Source organism: Loxodonta africana, chromosome 13 (genome assembly GCF_030014295.1).
Source record: "Loxodonta africana isolate mLoxAfr1 chromosome 13, mLoxAfr1.hap2, whole genome shotgun sequence".
Taxonomy (NCBI): domain Eukaryota; kingdom Metazoa; phylum Chordata; class Mammalia; order Proboscidea; family Elephantidae; genus Loxodonta; species Loxodonta africana.
The window spans coordinates 82,777,012-82,797,875 of record NC_087354.1 but is presented as its reverse complement, the minus strand read 5'-3'; the positions used below and the strand labels follow the sequence as shown (position 1 = coordinate 82,797,875).

General features: G+C 39.2%; 1 protein-coding gene across 4 annotated transcripts in view; it reads right to left on the bottom strand.

The window, feature by feature from the left end:
* Positions 1-12,777, bottom strand: part of GRIA2 (glutamate ionotropic receptor AMPA type subunit 2) — a 222,428-nt gene extending 209,651 nt beyond the window's left edge. For 3 of the 4 annotated variants that reach the window (XM_064267640.1, XM_064267641.1, XM_064267642.1), the window contains exons 1-2: positions 12,317-12,777; positions 11,657-11,797 (exon numbers count right to left, since the gene is read on the bottom strand). In XM_064267640.1, the coding sequence (XP_064123710.1) occupies positions 11,657-11,797; positions 12,317-12,404 (229 nt within the window). In that variant the 5' untranslated portion in view covers positions 12,405-12,777. Of the gene's footprint in view, positions 1-11,656; positions 11,798-12,316 lie in introns of those variants that run through there. The other variant, XM_064267643.1, reaches the window with a different exon arrangement.
* Positions 12,778-20,864: the final 8,087 nt, after the last annotated feature.

The window sequence follows — 20,864 nt, the reverse complement described above, 5'->3', positions numbered from 1 at the left end:
TATAAAGATTTACAGCCTTGGAAACCCTATGGGGCAGCTCTACTCTGACCTATAGGGTTACTGTGAGTCGGACTTGACTTCATGGCAATGGGGATATGTAAGTTACTAGTGCTCCTGTAAACTACTGAAAGCCAAAGTGGTAAAGAAGGAAAATTATACATTGTGAAAGTTCTTGTAACTGCTGGCCTGTTGGTTACCAGCCAAGCTCTTTAACTACTGCACCATCAGGGCTCCCTACTGTTGTTGCTCTTAGTTGTCATCCAGTAGGTTCCTACTCATAATGACCCATGTGCAACAGAAAGAAATATTGCCCAGTCCTCTGCCATCCTCACAACCATTTCTATGTTTGAGCCCATTGTTGTAGCCCATTGTTGGAGCCACTGTGTCAGTCCATCTCGAGGGTCTTCCTCTCCTTCGCTGGTCCCTCCTGATAACGTGTCCAAAGTATGTGAAGTGGAGTCTCCTGATTCTTAAATGCAGAGCACTCAGGCTGTACTTCCTCCAAGACAGATTTTTTCTTCTTCTGGCAGTCCATGGTATACTCAATTATCATGGATTGAATTGTGTCCCCCAAAAATATCTGTCAAATTAGCTGGACCATGAGTCCCAATATTGTGTGATTGTCCACCATTTTGTGATTTCCCTGTGTGTTAGAAATCTTATCACTGTGATGAAATGAGATGGATTAGTGGCAGTTATACTGATGAGATATACAAGATTAGATAGTGTCTTAAGACAATCTCTTTGGGATATAAAAGAGAGAAGTGAGCATAGAGACAGGGGGACAATGTACCACCGAGAAAGCAGTGCCAGGAGCAGGGCATGTCCTTTGGACCTGAGGATCCTGCACTGAGATGCTCCCAGACAAAGGGAAAGAAGACTGATGCTTCACAAGGACCTTCCTCCAGAGCCAACAAAGAGAGAAAGTCTTTCCCTGGAGCTGGCGCCCTGAATTTGGACTTTTAGCCTACTGGACTATGAGAGAATAACCTTCCTCTTTGTTAAACCCATCCACTTGTGGTATTTCTGTTATAGCAGCACTAGATGACTAAGACATACATGAACTAAAAATAAAACCAAAATCCTTCAATTCTTCATAAACAATATAAGACATGAACAGTAAAAAAAATGACACAAATTAAAAGATATCTCCCAAGAAAAACTAGTACAACAGAGACCTTTCCCACCACCCCCAAAGATCTTCTCTTTCAGGGCCATCTTTGCCAAAGGCTTCCAATGAGTAGGCATGGTTTTGTCCAGGAATATACTCCCCTGACTCTAGAATTTTAAGAGCTTTTTCTGTGGGAGCAGTATCAGTGAAAACCGTCTCTTTAAATTAGGGCTTCTAACCAGTTCATTCCAGTTCTAACCCCTGCTGAGAATTTGCATTTCCACCCCAGATGCCTTGAATCAGATTTTACATTTTAAAAAGCTCCCCCAGGTAATTCTTATGCATAATAGATTTTAAGAACCACTGATCTACCAGTGGCTCTCAGAATTGGTTCCTAAGGTGGATCCCTAATCAGCAGCTTCACCAGGGAACTTGTTAGAATTGCCCTGCTTTAAACATAACGTAAATCACAATAAATAGCTTGCATGAATTTCTGGAGGGATATGTTAAAACTGTTCCAAATTAGCATAACTAAAACGTCTATGACAGTGTTTTTAAATATATTGACCAAATTGCCACCCCACACCTTAAAATCAGTATTTTTCAGAATGAACTTACTCGTTATGTTCTATACTTCAGCCTCAAATAGTCTTTTAAATGTTTTTTGTGAATAATTAGCCTTAAGGCCAAAAAAAGAGATATTGTTTGAGAATTACCATTAATTTTGTTAAAGATTCTTCCAAGACATGCTAATTAATTTTATATATGTAGGTAGGATTGTTAAATGATTATTTAGATGGTAAAGATTAGAAAATACTACCACCAAATACAAAATAAAAGACAAATTTTTCTGTGTTCTACTGAGGTATTTATCAAGTTTTGTTGAGTATTAGCATCTCAAGCAGAAGGCAAAGTTTACTATGATGAAATCCATGCTCCCCATAAAGCAGAGTCTAGTGGTATGTTCCACCACCATTATGTTCTGTCAGTTTGTCCTACTATGGTGGCTTGTGTGATGTTGTGATGCTATGACAGCTGAGTCACCAGTGGTAGACAGGTTTCACCAGAACTTGTAGACTAAGACAGGTCAGGAAGGAAGGCCTGGTGATCTACTTCTGAAAACTGTTGCTGTTACTAGTCAGCCCCTGACTCATGGAAATGAAAACCTTATCGATCACAACAGAACATTGTCCCACTCACTTGATTTCGACACATCATCAGGAGGGATAAATCACTAGAGCAGGACTTCATGTTTAGTGAAGTAGAGGGTCAATGAGTATAGAAGACCCTCGGTGTGATAGATGAATGGCACAATAGCCACAATGTTGGACTTGAATATGCTGGCAATTGTGAGGACAAGGCATCATTTTGTTCTGTTGTGCATAGGTCACCATAAATTGGAGTCACCTCCACAGCAGCTAGCTATCTACCTATCTATCATCTATCTATCTAGTGGTATGTTCCATATTACATATTTTTATTTCCAATGTTTTTCAAAAATTTTCAGTCAATATTTACTTCATAAATATGAAAGGGAAACCCTTGGTGGCGTAGCAGTTAAAACCTACAGCTGCTAACCAAAAGATTAGCAGTTCGAATCCACCAGGCGCTCCTTAGAAACCTTATGGGGCAGTTCTACTCTGTTCTATAGGGTCACTATGAGTCAGAATATAAAAGATCTTTTTTTTCCTACCCAGAATGATAAACTGCTTTATATTGGTGTTTTCGTCTAAGAGCGATGCATATTTCTTCCTCCTTTCCTTCTTGCTTCCCTCCAGGAGTAATAATTTGTATTTCCCAAATTCAGTATTATGATTAGAATTCACTGCTTCCTAGTAGCTCAATGCTAGTGTAAGAGAAATTTCACTATAGACATGTAAACTAAGCAAACACCAAGCCAGAGAGAAGCTTAAACAAAAAAAAGAAAAAGAATTGTTTCAAATCCCTAATGCCTTGCTTAGCACGCCCAGACGTGCTGCTTTCTGGGGTTCTCACGTTCTTCTCCATAGCACTCCTTCCACACTCTAAGAAATCTGGCCATTTCAATTTGCAACAAAGGAATAGAAGTATTTTTTTCTTAGCTGGAAATATTTATTACAACATGCCTGTTCTACCCTTTTCCTCGTGTGTCAGAACAAAAAAACTATATAATAAAATGACGACATATTCATACTGTTATGGCCTGAATACTGATAGTAGAGAAACTGTAAAATGAATGCTAAATCTAAAACAGAATAGTATTTTAATACAGAGACTTTATGCCACCTGCAAAAGGTTTATGGGCCAAGAAAACCTTTTCTTATATCAAGCTATACAACTTGAGTTTCAATTAAATTTATGCTGAAGCTAGAAATGATTGACTTAGGCCGTAATCTGTTATGGGATGAAGGGTCAGGTAATACTCTGCCATAGTTTAATGGTATGCTTACAGTATACTCAGATTATTATATAAACATATTTCTATTTCCATCATCATAATTGGTTGTTTAGAAAGAACAAAATATTTCTATTAAGGAGTCACTGAAAGGTTGAAGGTTCCAGTCCACCCAGAGGTGCCTAGGAAGAAAAACCAGCCGTTGAAAACCCTACGGAGCACAGTTCTACTCTGAAACACACAGAGTCATCAGGTAAGGAAGTCAAATCAATGGTGACTGGTCGCTGACTTATTTACATTAAAGAGGCACCTTCTGAGGTTCACTGAAATTCATTCAAAGTGAAAGTATCAAAGGACCATAAAACAACAGAATGTCAGAGGATTTAGGAGTTAAGATTGAATTTTACATGATGCCTTTTTCAAAGTACTTTGACCAAACTAAAATTTGGGCATTTCTCGATTCAACCTAGTCTGTGCTAGTATTTTAAATACTGTAATAATCAGGAGAAAATGTAGAAATTACCATGACATAATTACCATGACATAACCATAAATAAAATATTTAAAACTAAGAAGTAAAACTCTGAAAAACAATCCAAACAGTACAACTATGAGGAATACGCCATTAGTTCATTTGATATTAAGAAACACAAAAATTAAAGCAGTCTAAGAAATTATCTTCTCATAAATTCCCTTCCTATAATAAACCCTAGGTCTCCCAGTTCTGTCTGTTCTATTCAGCTGAAGATACTCATAAATTTCACAACTCTGAATTTCAAAGCTATCTGAAGCCACAAATTAGCAGTGAGCACTTTTGGTCATTTTTTCATTAACATATAATAAAAACATATAACAAGATTTTTTGCATAAGCAAATTATCAACAGAACGAAAATAAGACAAAGCAAAACAATTGTGAAACAAATCCTAAAAAAGAGATTGAAGGCACCAAAAAAGGGGAAAAAAACATTAATGCAAAAAAAAAAAAAAAAAAAACCAGTCACACACATTAGTGCAAACAGTAGAACAAATGGCCCACTTAGAGAAGGGGGCAGCTTACATTCTTCTTGTGAATTTTAAAGGATTTCCATTCTATAAATTAAAATGATCAAAACTAACAAAATCCTTTAAATTAAATAATACTGGAAAATAATACTTAAGAGCTGTTAAGACTCCTAATTAACAGCACTATAAGAACCATGGAGCCTTGGTAGCACAGTGGTTAACAGCTTGGATGCCAACCAAAAGGTTCTCAGATATTCTAATTATGTGATTTCAGTTATAGCCTTTCCCTTTTTTGATTGTTGATGTACAGTCCTAAATTAAGAAGTGAGTATAACTATAATCTAAGTTTGTATGCTACAGATAAAATGATACCTCCTAACTTTATCACCAAGAGTTCGTTTTAGTTTGTTAATAAATACTGCTCACTACCTATAAAAAGGGGTCCTATGAATTAAAATACATTTAGGCTTGTAAAAAGTAAATAAGAAAAAAAAATAAGAGGGGCGTAAATGAATATGTATATTCAAATGTTCAACGTAAAAACTAGTTAAATAAATCCTAATATTTATTTAATCACTGTGATGTAAGGCACAAAAATTGATTTGAAAATATGTCTATTTTGAAATAAAAATTAAATTCAAAAAGAATAACAGCTCACAACAAAATAAAATTTTGGGGAAAAAAAAAAACCTCTTCAGTCATTTTTATCTTTTTTTCTCCACCCAATTTTTCCACAGTAAAAACTTCAATTTTATACAAAGCTACTTGGAATGAAGAAAAGAGAGAGAGAGGGAGGGAGAAAGAAAGAGAGAGGAGCTTGAATCTACACAAACAGTAAGTGTGGGTCAAGGTAAATTGGATTTAAAAATACAAGGGTGATTCTAAAAAGTAGCATTTTGAATCCACTAGCTGCTCCTTGGAAACCTTGTGGGGCAGTTCTCCTCTGTCCTATAGGGTCGCTATGAGTTGCAATTGACTTGACAGCAACGGGTTGGTGTTTAATTTATGTACCACATTCATTTTTTTTCAAATTAGTAAAACATGCCCTGGAAAACATTTTGATGTTTGAAAATTTTTAAATCAAAATTGATTTTGAAATTTTAACTTTAAATTCAACAATTTTTTCTTAGTGTGCTGAAGCGCACAGATGTATAACTGATTTGGCAATTAGTCATTCGCATCATTACAGAAAACTTCAGGAATTTTGACTGAAACTTGCTATAATAAAAGAGCTAATGGTTTTAATGGAATCTGGGAAACCTACAGTAAACAGTTAAGGAAGAAGAAAGGATATATAATTGACCCAGTGGCCATTAACATCCAAATCAAATGTTTAAATCTAAGGTTTTAGCTCTTAGTGTAATGCACCCACTGCTCATTAAAAATAACAATACTAGTTCTCTGTTCCAATTTAGATTGTTTCCTATCACAGAATTTGCTCTGCAGATTAAATACTTCTACTGACTGTAAAAAGAAGAAAAAGAAGGAAGGAGAAGGGAAACACACACACACACTGTCTTGAAAACTCAATCATACAGCAACATATACTGGAGCAATTAAGGAACAACTGTGCTTTTTCAATTTTCTCTAAAATATTCAGGGCTCTAAGAAAACTGAAAGTTGGCAAAGTATTATTGGAAGAGATGATGGATGAATCTGAGATCTAGGCATGAATCAGCACCCTCTGGTTATATTATCACAGAGCAATCAGCACAGCACTTTAAAGACTTGATGTGAAACCGAAATGGTCTATACTCTTCAGTAAGCAGAATGAAGCCTCAAGACCTTAAACGGAAACAGCCTAGGACTAAATCCTTATGAAATACTAAGATTCTACAGTTCCACATAGTAATTTTTATTTAAATGCTTAATTTTTTAATCCAAAAATAAATATATGTCAACCAATGCCATTTGCTGATTCTCTGTTCAGTACAATGTGTCATTTTCTTGAAAATCTCCCGTGATAAGTGGAACATGGAAGTTTAATTACAAAAAATTCAATGACACATTCTCACATGCAAAATACTACTTCCTTCTTTGAAATCTCCTGTTCAATATGACAATATTTGCAATACCAGGTTATAAGGTACTGGGTTCACATAAATGTGCTCATGATTCTCTTCATACCATGAATTCTTACCATTGCTTTTATAGTGTCCAAGTTGATTCTGGTTTCATTAAATTTTTACATATGTTGAAGTCAGTCACTTCAGGTTTCAGTAATTACTTCAAAAAAATAATCAGCAATATATACCTATAACATATATATGTGTACGTCATACACGTGGAATGTCACACATGCAAAGTACAGTAAGGGTTAGCAAACACCAGTTTAATCTCATGAACACAGAAACATAACCTCAATAATCCATGACTAAAATTCAATAATAAGAAATATACCTCAAAAACTATATACCAGGGCCATCAAGGTTTAAAAGCTGAAAAATATAATTTTAAAATGTTGTCTCTTCCAAGAGCGTTTACAATCTGTGCTGTTCCTGAATGTCTTTACAAATCAAGTTTACAAGAATATGTAAAATACGCTATTAAAAAATTCAAGGCACTCTGTTTTTAAGAAGCATGGACGTTATTTTTTTCAAACACAGCATTTTAAATTATTTTTTTCAAATTAGACATCATTTATATATTTTTCAATTTCTCTAAATAAATTTGTTTACAGTGTTTCCAAAGGTATTCAGGGTGCGCAACAGTTTTATGAAAGGCCAATATTTTCTCCAACATCTCCATCTGCTGGCTTAGAGAAAAACTGGATTTTTATTTGCTGTTTCTTTACATTTAATATTTTTATAATTTATTTAAAGAAATTGAAATGCAAAATTATTAAATTATATTAAACTAATATAATTTATAATATAATATAAATTATAATTTATAATATAGACTAATAACCTTTTGTCAAAGTCATTCCCTCAAAAGGAACAAAAAGGAAAGATTTTGAAAAACAAATTTAATATTTAATATTTTAATCCCCAAGCCTTGTGAGATCACAATCCTATCAATTTTATTTTAAACAAGTTTCAGTAATGATAATAGCATTAAAGCTTATTAGTAATTTTTTTTATTTTCTAAAACTCTGCTGTTTTTATACAATATAAATATGTGGTTTATACACATGTGTCAATATTAAATTTATTATTTTCACAAAAATCTAGATTTTTTAGTTACTTTATAAATTACTTGAGTATAAAAAAATTAGACTAGCCTCACATCCTCACATGAAAGTCTGGCTCTAGCCAGTGTCCACTGAAGGCATCAATGCTACAAGGCTTAGAAAATTATTTGAAACAACACAGAGGGAAAAGGTTAGAAAAAAATGAATTACATGAGAAAAACACTCATATATTCTTTGACACTTAGGAGGTACTATATAAATATTTATTGAATGAATGGATGAATTTTTGAGGTCCATCACTGTTTTCAACTGCTGAACACATCAGATTTTAGTCTCAATTTGTTTCTGGGCTTAGGCTTTGTAGTTTCTCATGTTGTTGTTGTGCCATGGAGTCGATTCCTACTCATAGCAACCTGATAGGACAGAGTAGAACTGCCCCATAGGGTTTCCAAGGAATGGCTGATGGATTTGAACTGCTGACCTTTTGGTTAGCAGCCTGAGCTCTTAACCACTTCACCACCAGGGCATGGGTTTCTCATAATGGAGTCTTATTTTTTTTAACAAACTTTCAGAACAACAACAAAAAATCTCAGAGCTATCCCCATCTAATAGGAAAGGAGTGAAAAGAGAAGAGGAAGGGAAAAAGAAGGTGAAGGGGAGGGAGGAAAGAAAACAAGGAGGGAGAAAGAAATTGGAAATCTGTATTTCCTCAGGTACCCATGGAAACAAATGAGAAAAAATAGGTACTTTGATTACCCCACTGTGTGACTGTGAAAGAGGACTTGAGAGTTGAATGAGATGCTATGCACACAGTTATTTTACCAGGTTCAGAATACAACGACTGTATTTCATTAACCTATTCAGTAGATCTCACCGGATCCTTATATCAATGTCAAACTTGACAGTTTCAAGTAAATTCTCTTGTCTGAGGAATGAAATTAAATTAGTAAACTGATACCTTTTCTCTTTTGAAAATATTGTATTATTGAGCTATAAAATTCCATGGTCTTAATATATAAACTTAACCCTGTACGATTTTTAGAAATTAACTAGGAGGAAGAACAAGCTACACTATGAGTGCTGGTTCATGATACATCATTTTAAAAATAGATTTAAAGAAAAAACGGCTCAGATTTATGGGAAAAAAGCTGTTCTGGCCTGAACTATCAAAATATTTGATCCTGCTGCTTCTATTTGGTATAGGAAAGAGTTGTGGACTCCCCTGAACGAAAAAGCAAGAAGACAAAGGATAAATTTTGGAATAAAACCTTGAACAGGATTTAAATCATCAAGACTCATTTTGAGAATTTTTCCGTTAGAGATTTCCATCCATTTCTTGACTACTGACTTTGTGATTGTGGCTTCCACAGGATCGCTCTCTCTGGAAAGAGCTAAACTAATTTTATGTTTTCTATTATTCTAAAAAAAAAAAAAAAATTTTTTTTTTATTATTCTTAGGAAAACAACAAAATAAAGAAGGATAGAAATACTCCATTTCATGTTCACAATCTCTAGATTGTAAAATTCCTACAGGAATGAAGAAACTGAGCCACAAAAGTTAAGTGCCTTGCCCAGTCAATGAGTCAATGTCAATTCCAAGTGATTCTATCTAACGAGCCTCTCTTCAGTGACAGTATGTTGTACCAGGTCTCTTCAGCCACCGGTAAGGTTACTCATAACATGGGAGGGTCAAAGGCCGTTATTCTGAATTACCATGTCTGCAATTTTTAAATACTTTATCCATCAAGCATTTGGAGACAGGCACAATTTTACTTTAGCTTAATTTTCTGAGAAAAATCCTGAGCTCATGCAATCTATGCAAAATGGATATTTGATGATCCTAGCCTCTCAGAACTATGGGCGAAGTGTTTGGTAGTTTTTGTTTGTCTTAATCCAATCCATGTGCTGAATATATGTGTTCATTCTGTGAAATTAATTAATATGTACATATATTTAATATTCATACATTTTTCTGCATATCTTATTTCAATAAAATTTATATTAAAAAATCTGTTCACAAACATTAAGACTAAGAACCTGACTGCATCACTAGCCTAACCTAGCCACAATCTTTGATCTTTGCCAAGGCCCCAACATTGAAGATTTGTTAAAATCAAAGAATACTCATTTTGTTCAGTGGGCATTATCTGTTTTTTTTTTCTCAGTAATCTCCTTTCATTTTCACCAGTGGGTGAACTTCTCAATCATTGACCATCTTCAAAAAGTAAAGCTTCACTTTCTACATCTCCCTACTTCATATAGCCATGGCAGTGTCTTTCCTTAAGATCCTCTGCTTTTCAAAGCTTTTTCATGCTAGTATACCATTAGATACAGTTAGATACTTAGCTCAGGAGCATGTCAAACTTATTATTCAGGCAAAAAAAGGAAACTCCTTGATATCAAATGAATGGTCAAAATCAGGTAAATAGGTCAAGCATAAGAGGATTAAAAAATTAACCTACAACTGTTTGTGTATATATATCTATACCTGCAAACCCACTTTAAGGCATCCTCTCTGTCTTTTCTTTCTTGGCATCATCATTTGAAGAAAACATACAGCACTGAACCTTTTTTATTCTCCATAAACAATTCCTGTTAGACATCTACAGTGATCACAGTAATGCCCCTGTTCTATCGGTCGAAGAACTGTTTCAGTTCTTCATTCATTCGGGTGACACTAGCTTCAGAATAGGCTGGTGCCCTTCCCGACTGTTACAAGCAAGCTAAACTATCGATGGATGATGAAGGCTTCCTATGGGGAGCGGGGCGGTAACTAATTGTCTAAAGTAGGAACACTGCAGTTGGGCTTTTCCTGTGGTAATCTCCTGCTCGCTTCTCTACACTGTAGCCAAGTGGTGGGCTGGGCCATCTGCAAGCCCCCTCCCCCAAACTGTTAGCTCTGAAATAAAAACTGCGAACCTCTGGGCAAGGTAGAATCGCCCCAGCCCAGCCGGCAGGAAATGGTGGCAGCTGCCGGGAAGAGGGCGGGAGGTACAGTGGCTCAGGCGGCGATAGCCACGCCGCCTGGGAGGGAGCGCCCGAGCGAGGGCCGGCGAGCCTTGCCAGTGAACCCCGAGACACCTGATTGCTGGGGTTTCGTTACTTTTTCTGAAGCCTTGACAGCTTCCTCGCGGGGCGCGGAAAACTGCGTGGAGTGATAGGGCTAATATGGAGAACTGCAAAGACTAAAATGGCTGATCAGCGACTTCTTCGGATTTTCAAACTCAGCCGGATCCCACTGCTTTCACATCAGATCTTCTTCCCCTTGCTGGCTGTGGGAGCCCGGCTCCCCGAGAACAAAGCGCGGCGCCCGGGTCGAACGGGCCCTCCGGATGGCGAGGCTGCCCCGAGCCGCGCCATCGCCAGCAACCGCCCCCAGCCCCGCCAGCCGGGCCGCCCCTGCTCAGCCTCGGCGCCCACCGCCCCGCGGCCCTCGGGTGGGCGTTATGTAACAGCCCCTGTCCCAACTCCAAGGCCATTTTAACCACTTGTCCCGTCAGGGAGGAGAAGGTGGGGCTCCAAGGGGCCGTGGGATGAGCCCCAGCCGGACGGCGGATCCCGCCTCGGGCCGCGGGCGCGGGCCGCAGCTGGGCGGGCTCCAGCAGGCAGGCGTCCCGGGTGGGACCGCACGCCCGCGCGCCCTGGGAATAGCGCGTTCTCTACGGGTACGGTGCCGACCGGCGTGCAGGCGGTGAGGGAGCGTGCGGGCAGGGTGGCTCTCGAGGCGCTCAGGCTGAGCGACCAGCCCCGGAACCTGAGGAAGCCTCCGCCAGCCCCAGCCCCCACCCTGGCTCCCAAGTGCGCACACTCTTCAGTGCCACTCGCCCCCGCTTCCCCACCCCCACCAAGCCAGCGGGGGTCCCAGAGATTGCAGCCACCTCTTCCTTCTCCGTCACGTGCACGCGCGTGTGCAGTCACACTCCTACACTGGCACACACGCGCGCACACGCACACGCCACTCGCACTCACCCCTCGCACTCACCCTCCCCGGCTTTCCGCGTGCGGCACCGGAAGGGCATGAATATTCATACTTACAAGCGTTGGTGACGGCGAAGCTGTTTGCTACCTCCAAATTGTCAATGTGCGGTGTCAGTCTGAACTCCGAAGTGGAAAACTGAACCATCCCTACCCGAAAAGCACTGTATTCCTGATCAGCGCCCCTCGGAAATAGGCCCCCTGCAAAGTATAAACACCAAGCAAGAGAACAGTGTCAGTGCCCGGGAGGGAAAGGAATGCCCGACAGCCCAGGAGGCTCTTATTCATGCTAACGGTCCTAATAAACATCGCACTCGGGCAATGGGGGTCGAACGTCCAAATGGTAGCTGAGGGATCAAGACAGTGATGAGAATCTGAGGGGCAAGGTAGGTGGCCAGAGACTGTAGCCTTTTCTCCTAATCAAAAAGCTTTGCGTTCAGATCCCTAGAGTATCTGAACAAACGCGAAAAACCTGTTAAGGCAGAATTAATCGAACCTGGGGGGTCAGAAACGAGCGGACCCTTTCCCATGTGTTGGAAAGGCATAGCCTTTTCCCTTTGCTTCATCCTAAGAATATCATGTATATTCTAGGCAGTTTAGATCTGGAATGCAGTCAAGGTATGACATAAGTCTACATGACAGGAATTAATCTGTCCATTGTGAACAAAGATTACCACCAAATTAGGCACAGTTCAAAAGCATAGCACAAAAGGTACCTACCTATCTGTATGCTGTTAGAGGAGACACCAAAAATCAGTCCCCAAAAAACAGGAGAAAGGAGGACAGTAATATGCATAATCTTTTGCATTTCCAAGAAAAGTGGAGCATCCACAAAATACCCTTTTTTTCCTTCTCCTTCTCTTCCTTCTTTGGCCGTTTTCCTCAGCAAATTAGATCCTCTGCATTTTGCGAGAACGATTTAGCACCCAACTGCTAAAAACCTGGAGTGAAAGCAGAAAAAGCCGTATTTCCCAGGTCCTGCTGGTGGCTGCTGCCCTGCGCCCTGTCCCCGCTCGCGAAGTCCTGAGGACTGGCTGGGTGCAGTTTCAGCCGTGTGGCCGCTGTGGTCCCAGTGTCTCGGAATATTCAGCACCCTGCCTGCACTCACACACACTCACCCTCTCTCGCGCTCTCTTCCTCTCTCCTCTCTCACACGCGCGCGCGCGCACACACGCACACACACTCTCACACACACACACACACACGCACACATACAGAGGCAAGTCCCAGAGAGGGGCCGGCAGTCCCGGGCGCGCGTGCGCGACTCGCAGCAGGCGGCGGGCTCGCGCGCTCGCCCCTCCCCCGGCCCGTGACCGGCTCCCCGCACCGCTCTGGCAGCAGGGCGCGCAAGGCTCAGAGCCTGGCCGCGGCAGTCCCTGTTTGAAACGGTAGGTCTGGGGAGCCGCCACGCCCACCGACCGCCTCGGTCTTTCAGCACCGAGGACAGCGCCTCACTCCAGTAAGGCGTTACCTTTGTGCCACCACATCTGCTGCCTACAGACGCTCAGGCCCAGAACCGAATGCAGCAAAGCTGATTTCCGCCTGCTGTTGGTGCAAGAGAAGCTGAACTGCTAATCGTTTGGCGTGGAGCGTTCTCTCCCCAGGCCCTGCTGTATTAAGTTAAGAGTAATTTTGATTTTCATCCTCTAGAAAACACACCTAGAAATCCACCTAGAGACATTGCCATTTACCTCACCTGATTCGGCCAAAAAGCAAACAACATACCAATCGAAGGAGTGTTCCAAAATTTTGAACTTTAGCTTCATATATATTCAGGATCCAGGGAAAACCCAACACTATCTTTAAAGGTTCAAGCTGCACAGGAGAAGGTGAAGATTGAATATTTGAACTACTTCGCATGGAAGTCCATCTTCAGAGTGTATCCGTGAAGGCTGTCATGCAGACTGCTGAGCTACAGTGCGTGCAGATCTGTCTCACGGCCCTCCCTGCAGACCCCCTCTCGGGAGTTACAGACACGTGTAGACTTGGCTCCGGAGAAGCCTTTCTTTATACAGACTGAAAACTGGAGACTCCGTTTCAAGGAAAGGCTAACAGAGGGAAGAGATTAGGAGGAGCAAAGATAGAAAGGTCGCAGAGCTGCAAAATCTTTTCCAGGGATTTCGTTAGAAACTGGATACCTCACGGCGTTTGGGCTGTAAGTTTTGAAAAATCACTGCCCCAAGACAGCAAACAACCTCACCATGTCGAAACCGCGAGCTTGAGATCACTGGGCAGGAAACATGAGGTTAGGGATGAGAAGCCTGCGAGAAGGGAGTCGGTGGGGAGGACTGAAGGTTAGACTTCCTCCTGTGGAATTTATGCGTTTTATACCGCTTGCCACGCCCATCCCTGGGAACCTGTTCTGGCAATTCCCTCAGCTGTCTCAGAAATTCCTCACCAACATTTATGGCTTTTGTGACTAAAACAATGAAATAAACGAGGATTGAGTGCAAAGGGCTGTTCGAGGAGGCAGGAGTTCGGAGTTCACAGTATCGAGGAAAGAACCTGCTAATACTCCAGCATGCCACGAGTGTAGGTCTTTCGTGTGCTTCCTGTGCCATCGTCACATTAATTTCATGCCTGCAGCCTTCTTGTTACTTGCCTGCCTTGTCTTCTACTTGCCCCTAATCACCCTGGGCCTCAATTCCCACGTTTTAAAAACGAGAAGGATAAGCAAGCTGCCTTCTATGATTCTCAGATATTCTAATTATGTGATTTTCAGTTACAGCTTTTCCCTTTTTTGATTGTTGATGTACATTCCTAAATTAAGAAGTGAGTATAACTATAATCTAAGTTTGTATGCTACAGATAAAATGATACCTCCTAACTTTATCACCAAGAGTTCGTTTTAGTCTGTTAATAAATACTGCTCACTACCTATAAAAAGGGGTCCTATTAGGCTTGTAAAAAGTAAATAAGAAAAAAAAATAAGAGGGGCGTAAATGAATATGTATATTCAAATTTTCAACGTAAAAACTAGTTAAATGAATCCTAATTTTTTAATTTAATCACTGTGATGTAAGGCACAAAAATTGATTTGAAAATATGTCTATTTTGAAATAAAAATTAAATTCAAAAAGAATAACAGCTCACAGCAAAATAAAATTTGGGAAAAAAAAACCTCTTCAGTCATTTTTATCTTTTTTTCTCCACCCAATTTTTCCACAGTAAAAACTTCAATTTTATACAAAGCTACTTGGAATGAAGAAAAGAGAGAGAGAGGGAGGGAGAAAGAAAGAGAGAGGAGCTTGAATCTACACAAAGAGTAAGTGTGGGTCAAGGTAAACTGGATTTAAAAATACAAGGGTGATTCTAAAAACTAGTATTGTCTTAAGTGATCTTAAAGTCAAAGATAGAGATGAATTCAACATTGACTTAGCTACATTTTATAAAAACAAATGATATAAAATAGGAATTTGCTGAATCATAGAGAACTTTCCCCTAGTAAATATATAAGAACTCAGGGAAAATGTTATTGTCTAGTGACTAGTTTTAATTTACGTATAAGAAGGAAATAAAAATTTTAGCAGACATTACTTGCAGTTCATTTGATACTCTATTAATTGTTTTTCACAAAGTAACTTTTACATACCTGAAAACTTACCACCTGCAATAGTAACATCATTGTATTAATGTTACCATCCATACGATTTTCCAAATTCAATACAATGTTTAAATAGCATATATTTCTCAAGCACAGAAAACTGTCAATTTATGTGTAATAAATTTAAATTAGCTAAAGTAAATGGGTTATACAAATAAATGGAATTATCCAGGAATTTATTTTTTGAGTGTCCATAGCTCTATTTTTAATACTTCAAAACCTCCTATTCAAGAATAAAAAAAAAAAAAAATTTTAAAGAATATATACCTATCTATACATATATGTGTGCTTGTATGCATCTATATATGTATATATATTGATACAGTGATCAGTAATAAAATCAATTTTGATAATTGAAAACTCCTAGGACTACAGTTGAATAGTGTACTCCAGAAACAGAATTTACTGTTTTCTGCCCTCTGCTGTTCTATTTTGGCAATTATCTAAAACGTCAGTACTATTTCTGAAAACAGGCTAAGTTACAGTAAAAAATGGAAGGAATGAAATAATATCTCCCTCATTTGTTTGGTTGGTTAGTTGATTCTTGCTGTTGTTGTTTTGTGTGTGTGTTTAAATAATGAAGATAATTTTTAACATTAAGGTTAGAAATAAGTATTCTGTATAAAAAATTTTTCATTTCTCCTTGAATCTCTTTGTTTCAATTTAGCAAGAATTAATTTGCTTTTTAATCTCCTTTGAAATATTTAAGGAAATATTAAAGGAAAGTCAACACAGGGGTTGGGGGTGAGATAATTTTGAAGTGACTGGCAGACAAACTTTTTTTTTAAGTAATTTTTATTGTGCTTTAAGTGAAAGTTTACAAATCAAGTCAGTCTCTCACATATAAACTTATATACACCTTACTACATACTCCCATTTACTCTCCCCCTAATGAGTCAGCCCGCTCCCTCCTTCCAGTCTCTCCTTTTGTGACCATTTTGCCAGTTTCTAACCCTCTCTACCCTCCCATCTCCCCTCCAGACAGGAGATGCCAACACAGTGGCAGACAAACTTTTAGCTGACTTGATTACCAAAATTGTATCATAAAAGTCAGTGCCATTGTTCCTAGTGATGGAGTCTGACCGTAGAGGAGTTCACCTCCCCCCCACCTATTCATCCTCCTCAACTGTGGCAATGTAGGACATCTGAAACGATTAGCCGTAACACAGCATTAAAGAGAAGCGATGTCCATGCTAGTTTCATCAGAAGTTGGCAAAGGTAGCAATTCCTGTAGTAAGAGCTCAAGTTCCAAACCCGAGGCTCTGTTGACTGGGACAGAGCACAAGAACAAATAGAGGGGAAATGTGGGGACTTTAATCACTCAGGGCTATGACTAGAAAGGGATATTCTTTCTGGAGAATTTTAGTTCTTCAACTGAGGTGAAGAACAGCACTAACATATAGAGTGGAAATGAGAACAAGTCCATGAAACCCAAAGTACGACCTTCAGTATATCCCACCTGAATTTAGAGACAATCTCAAGAATAGATTTGACACATTGAGCACTAATGACTCAAGACCAGACGAACTGTGGAATGATATCAAGGACATCATACGTGAAGAAAGCAAGAGATCATTAAAAAAAAGAGGAAAGAAAGAAAAGGCCAAAATAGATGTCAGAAGAGCTCTGAAACTTGCTCTTGAACAAACAGTAGCCAAAGCAAATGGAAGAAACAATAAAGTAAAAAATGCTGAACAGAAGATTTCAAAGGACAGCTCAAGAAGACAAAGTAAATTATTATAATGAAGTGTGCAAAGACCTGCAGTTAGAAAACCAAAAGGGAAGAACATGTTTGACATTTCTCAAGCTGAAAGAACTGAGGAAAAAATCCAAGCCTTGAGTTGGAATACTGAAGATTTCTATGGGGAAAATATTAAACGCCACAGGAAGCATCAAAGGAAGAGGAGAGGAATACCCAGAGTCACTGTACCAAAAAGAATTGGTCAATGTTCAGCCATTTTGGGATGTAGCATATGATCAATAACTGATGGTGTCAAAGGGAGAAGTCCAAGCTGCATTGAAAGCATTGGTGAACAACAAGACTCCAAGAATTGATGAAATACCAACTGCGATGCTTCAACAAATGGGAGCAACAAATGGAGATGCTCACTGGTTTTTATGCCAAGAAATTTGGAAGACAGCTATCTGGCTAACCAACTGGAAGAGATGCATAACTGTACCATTTCCAAAGAAAGGTGACCTGAAAAAATGTGGAAATTATAGAACAATATCATTATATCACACACAAGTAAAATTTTGCTGAAGATCATTCAAAAGCAGTTGCAGCAGTGCATCCATAGAGAACTGCCAGAAATTCAAGCTGGATTCAGAAGAGGAAGTGAAAGGAGGGATATCAATACTGAAGCCAGATGGATCATGGCTGAAAGCAGAGAATACCAGAAAGATGTTTACCTATGTTTTATTGACTATGCAAAGGTATTCAACTGTGTGGATCATAACAAATTATGGATAACATTGTAAAGAATGGATTTTCCAGAACACTTAATAGTGCTCAGGAGGAACCTGTACACAGATCAAGAGGCAGTCGTTCGAACAGAACAAGGGGATACTGAGTGGTTTAATATCAGGAAAGGTGTGCATCAGGATTGTATCCTGTCACCATAATTATTCAATCTATATTATTCCATATGGGCTCATTGATAAAACAGTAGTGTGACTGGGCTAAAAATTTAACTGTCATCCACAGGATTGGTCATCTTGCCCACCTGATTATTGGGAATCTCTTCTACCATGTATGTCCTCCGATTGGCATACTCTATTTCCATCCACATAATTTTCCATCCACATACCTCTTCCTAATATCTTCTTCCAGTTTGGTTCTTTTCAGTCCTTGGCAGCTGGAGAGCCCATTAACTATTAACCATAAGTTAGTATAATTATGGATTTCAGGCCATCTCTCATTTCACATGGAGTTGAAAAACATGATATACTACTTAAAGTACCTCCCACTAGGTCTTTCAGGGCCACTTTTGAGTGAAGTTTTGTGCAGAAGCCATCCACTTCCAGCTGGTGCTCACATAACCTATATATCCATCTTTAATCCACACTGGAACTTTTTTCCTCCTGGATTAACAGGGATCTGCACAATAAGTGTGGGCAGCAAATCTGTGGGAGCACCATGGGAGTTTGAGCTATTCATGCAATTTATTAATAACTTCTAGACATGAGAAGACCCAATATTGTATATACCCTTTCTATTTTATTATGGTACGCTGTTGTGCATATCCGATTTCATGATTCAATGGATCAGATAATGCCCATGTATTCAGGATTGGAATATCAAGTTTCAGAGCCACGTGGTGTCTTATAGTCAGAAACTCAGTATATGTCAGGGGCCAGTGGCAAGTTAGAATCTGCTATTGAAAAGGAAAATAGTTGCCAGAAGAGGGGAACATGGTCTTACTTCAAAATCTAGGTGTCTGTGCCCTGCTTCTCTTATTAGAGCTTTCCAAGGCCCCTGTATAGTATCTTTATCTTCACCAGACACTTCTAATGTCATTGGGTTTACTCAAAGCTCAAGTAGCAGCATACGGGAACCTACTGCTGATCATTTTATTCCTCTGGGTTCAACTGCCAGCCTTACAGACAGGTTAACACTAATAAACAAGCCAGAGGAGTATATTCAAATGCGGTTTATATTGTCTGTAAAATGCAAAAAGCCCTACCAAGCATTGTGCTTCTTTTTTTGTCATGAGTGGTATAAGGTACATCTAGGCTCGGATCACTAGATGCCTAAAAACATAACCTTCCAGGGGTTTTTCTCTCACCCTTTGTCACATGTATTTTTTATAAGGCATCAAGTGGGATTGCTACTTCTTCGTCATCAGGTCCAAGGGTATCAGTTTAGGTTTCAATAGAATATCTGGTACAGAGTAATTTTTGTACCTCTCTTAAATATATGTTGGGATATAACTCTTATTATGTACCTAGAGACAAAGTTGGGTTGGAGAAGAATTAGCTTCAGTTTTGGGGGCAACTGTCCCATGTGTAGTCATTATTATTATTATATTTTCAGATATGGGATGGTTCCCTCAGAGAGCTGAAAGAGCTGTCTCTTCTTGCACAATGAGTTTTGGGGACTTTGGAGTTTCAAAACCCTTATCCTAATCTGAATCTGTCTGAATGTCCTAATTCTATAAACGATTCTACTCCATCCCCACCAGGACACTTATATTAAAGGCCTGGAGGAGAACAGAATTTATCTGTCATCGCAAATTCTGGTCCCTTAAGATCAGAGCTTAGGTTTACCCCTAAGCTCTAAATGTGATGCAAGTACAGGACAGAAGTACTCATTCAAAGCTTTGAGGAGGCTTTCTGATTCCCCATACACATTGTTAATCCTATACTCACAGGTTTTTAGTTCTTGTATTCCCTGTATTTTTTGTTTGTTCATTTGTTTTGTTGTTGTTGTTTGTTCGTTTTCTACAGCTTTCAAAGAAGAAACTGAATAGGTTCAATATTTAAAATTGCTGCTGTTGACATAGCAACTAAGTGCCAAGATTTCCTGATTTGCCTCCAGCTCCATTTCATTCCCGGCTACCGACAGAGAAAACTTTCATAATCATGATGCCACCATCTGCCATAGATTGCCCAGGTCCCATATCCCCCTTGGTAAGAGCACATCCCTTGCTCCTCAAATATTTGAGCAACCAAATTCCTAAATCCAATTGTAAAGCTATGTTTCCTAGGGCCACTTTGAGCACCAGTTACTGTATGTCTGGATCCCAAAAGAAAACAGATGGTACATTCAATTAGGATGATCCAAGAAGATTTTACTTACAAAAGTGTGTGTGAGTGAGGTGAACCACAAGAGATAGTGCAATAAGACAGGGATATTAGAGCAAAGATGTCAACATCCTTAGGGCTGAAAGGGGATGAGAAATGTATCAGTTACCTGAACCCAGAAAGAGTGTCATATAGAAGAGGCCATCTTGCACAGTAATCTTTGGTTGAAGGACACAGATTACCTGAGGTGACCTATTAGGAAGAAAGCTAGAGGGAATAAAAATCCCTACCTCACTCTGCTTTATTCCTTCTGACTAGGCTTCCTATTGGCTGAAGTCAACTGAACGTCAGAGTGAAGGCATTCCATTTATGTAGTCTGTACAGGTCAATCTCCTGGGGCAGAAAGCAAGGTAGAGAAGGATACATAGTGGATTTGAAGAAGAAATGGAATATACTGGTCAACATGGTAATTCTTGCTTAAGCCTAAAATAAGATTCAGAAGAATTTTAGAATATAAGATGAACTGCTAGGAAAGACATCAAGAGTTGAATTGAATAACAAATATAGGATGGGGAAAAGTTGTTTTTCATTATCAGTGGTGGGTTGGTAGATTAATTGCTTCATTGTTTTGTTTTGGGAGATGTACCTGGACGAATGCAAGAGAAGAGAAAGACAGTATGGTGTCTGTCTTAGGTTCATATCTACTGATTAAACATTTAGAGAGAAGAGGATGATAAAGAAAATGATTTCACAAGGGTCTCAGGCAGATACTGTGGCACAATTCAGTTTTGGATCCTCACTCATCATACCTGCTTTGATCATGGTTTGACCATATCAGAATGAAGATCCAAGGAATTCTAGGCTACTTTGGCAGCTTGACATTTTACCACTATAGAAACACCTTATAAAGTACATAGA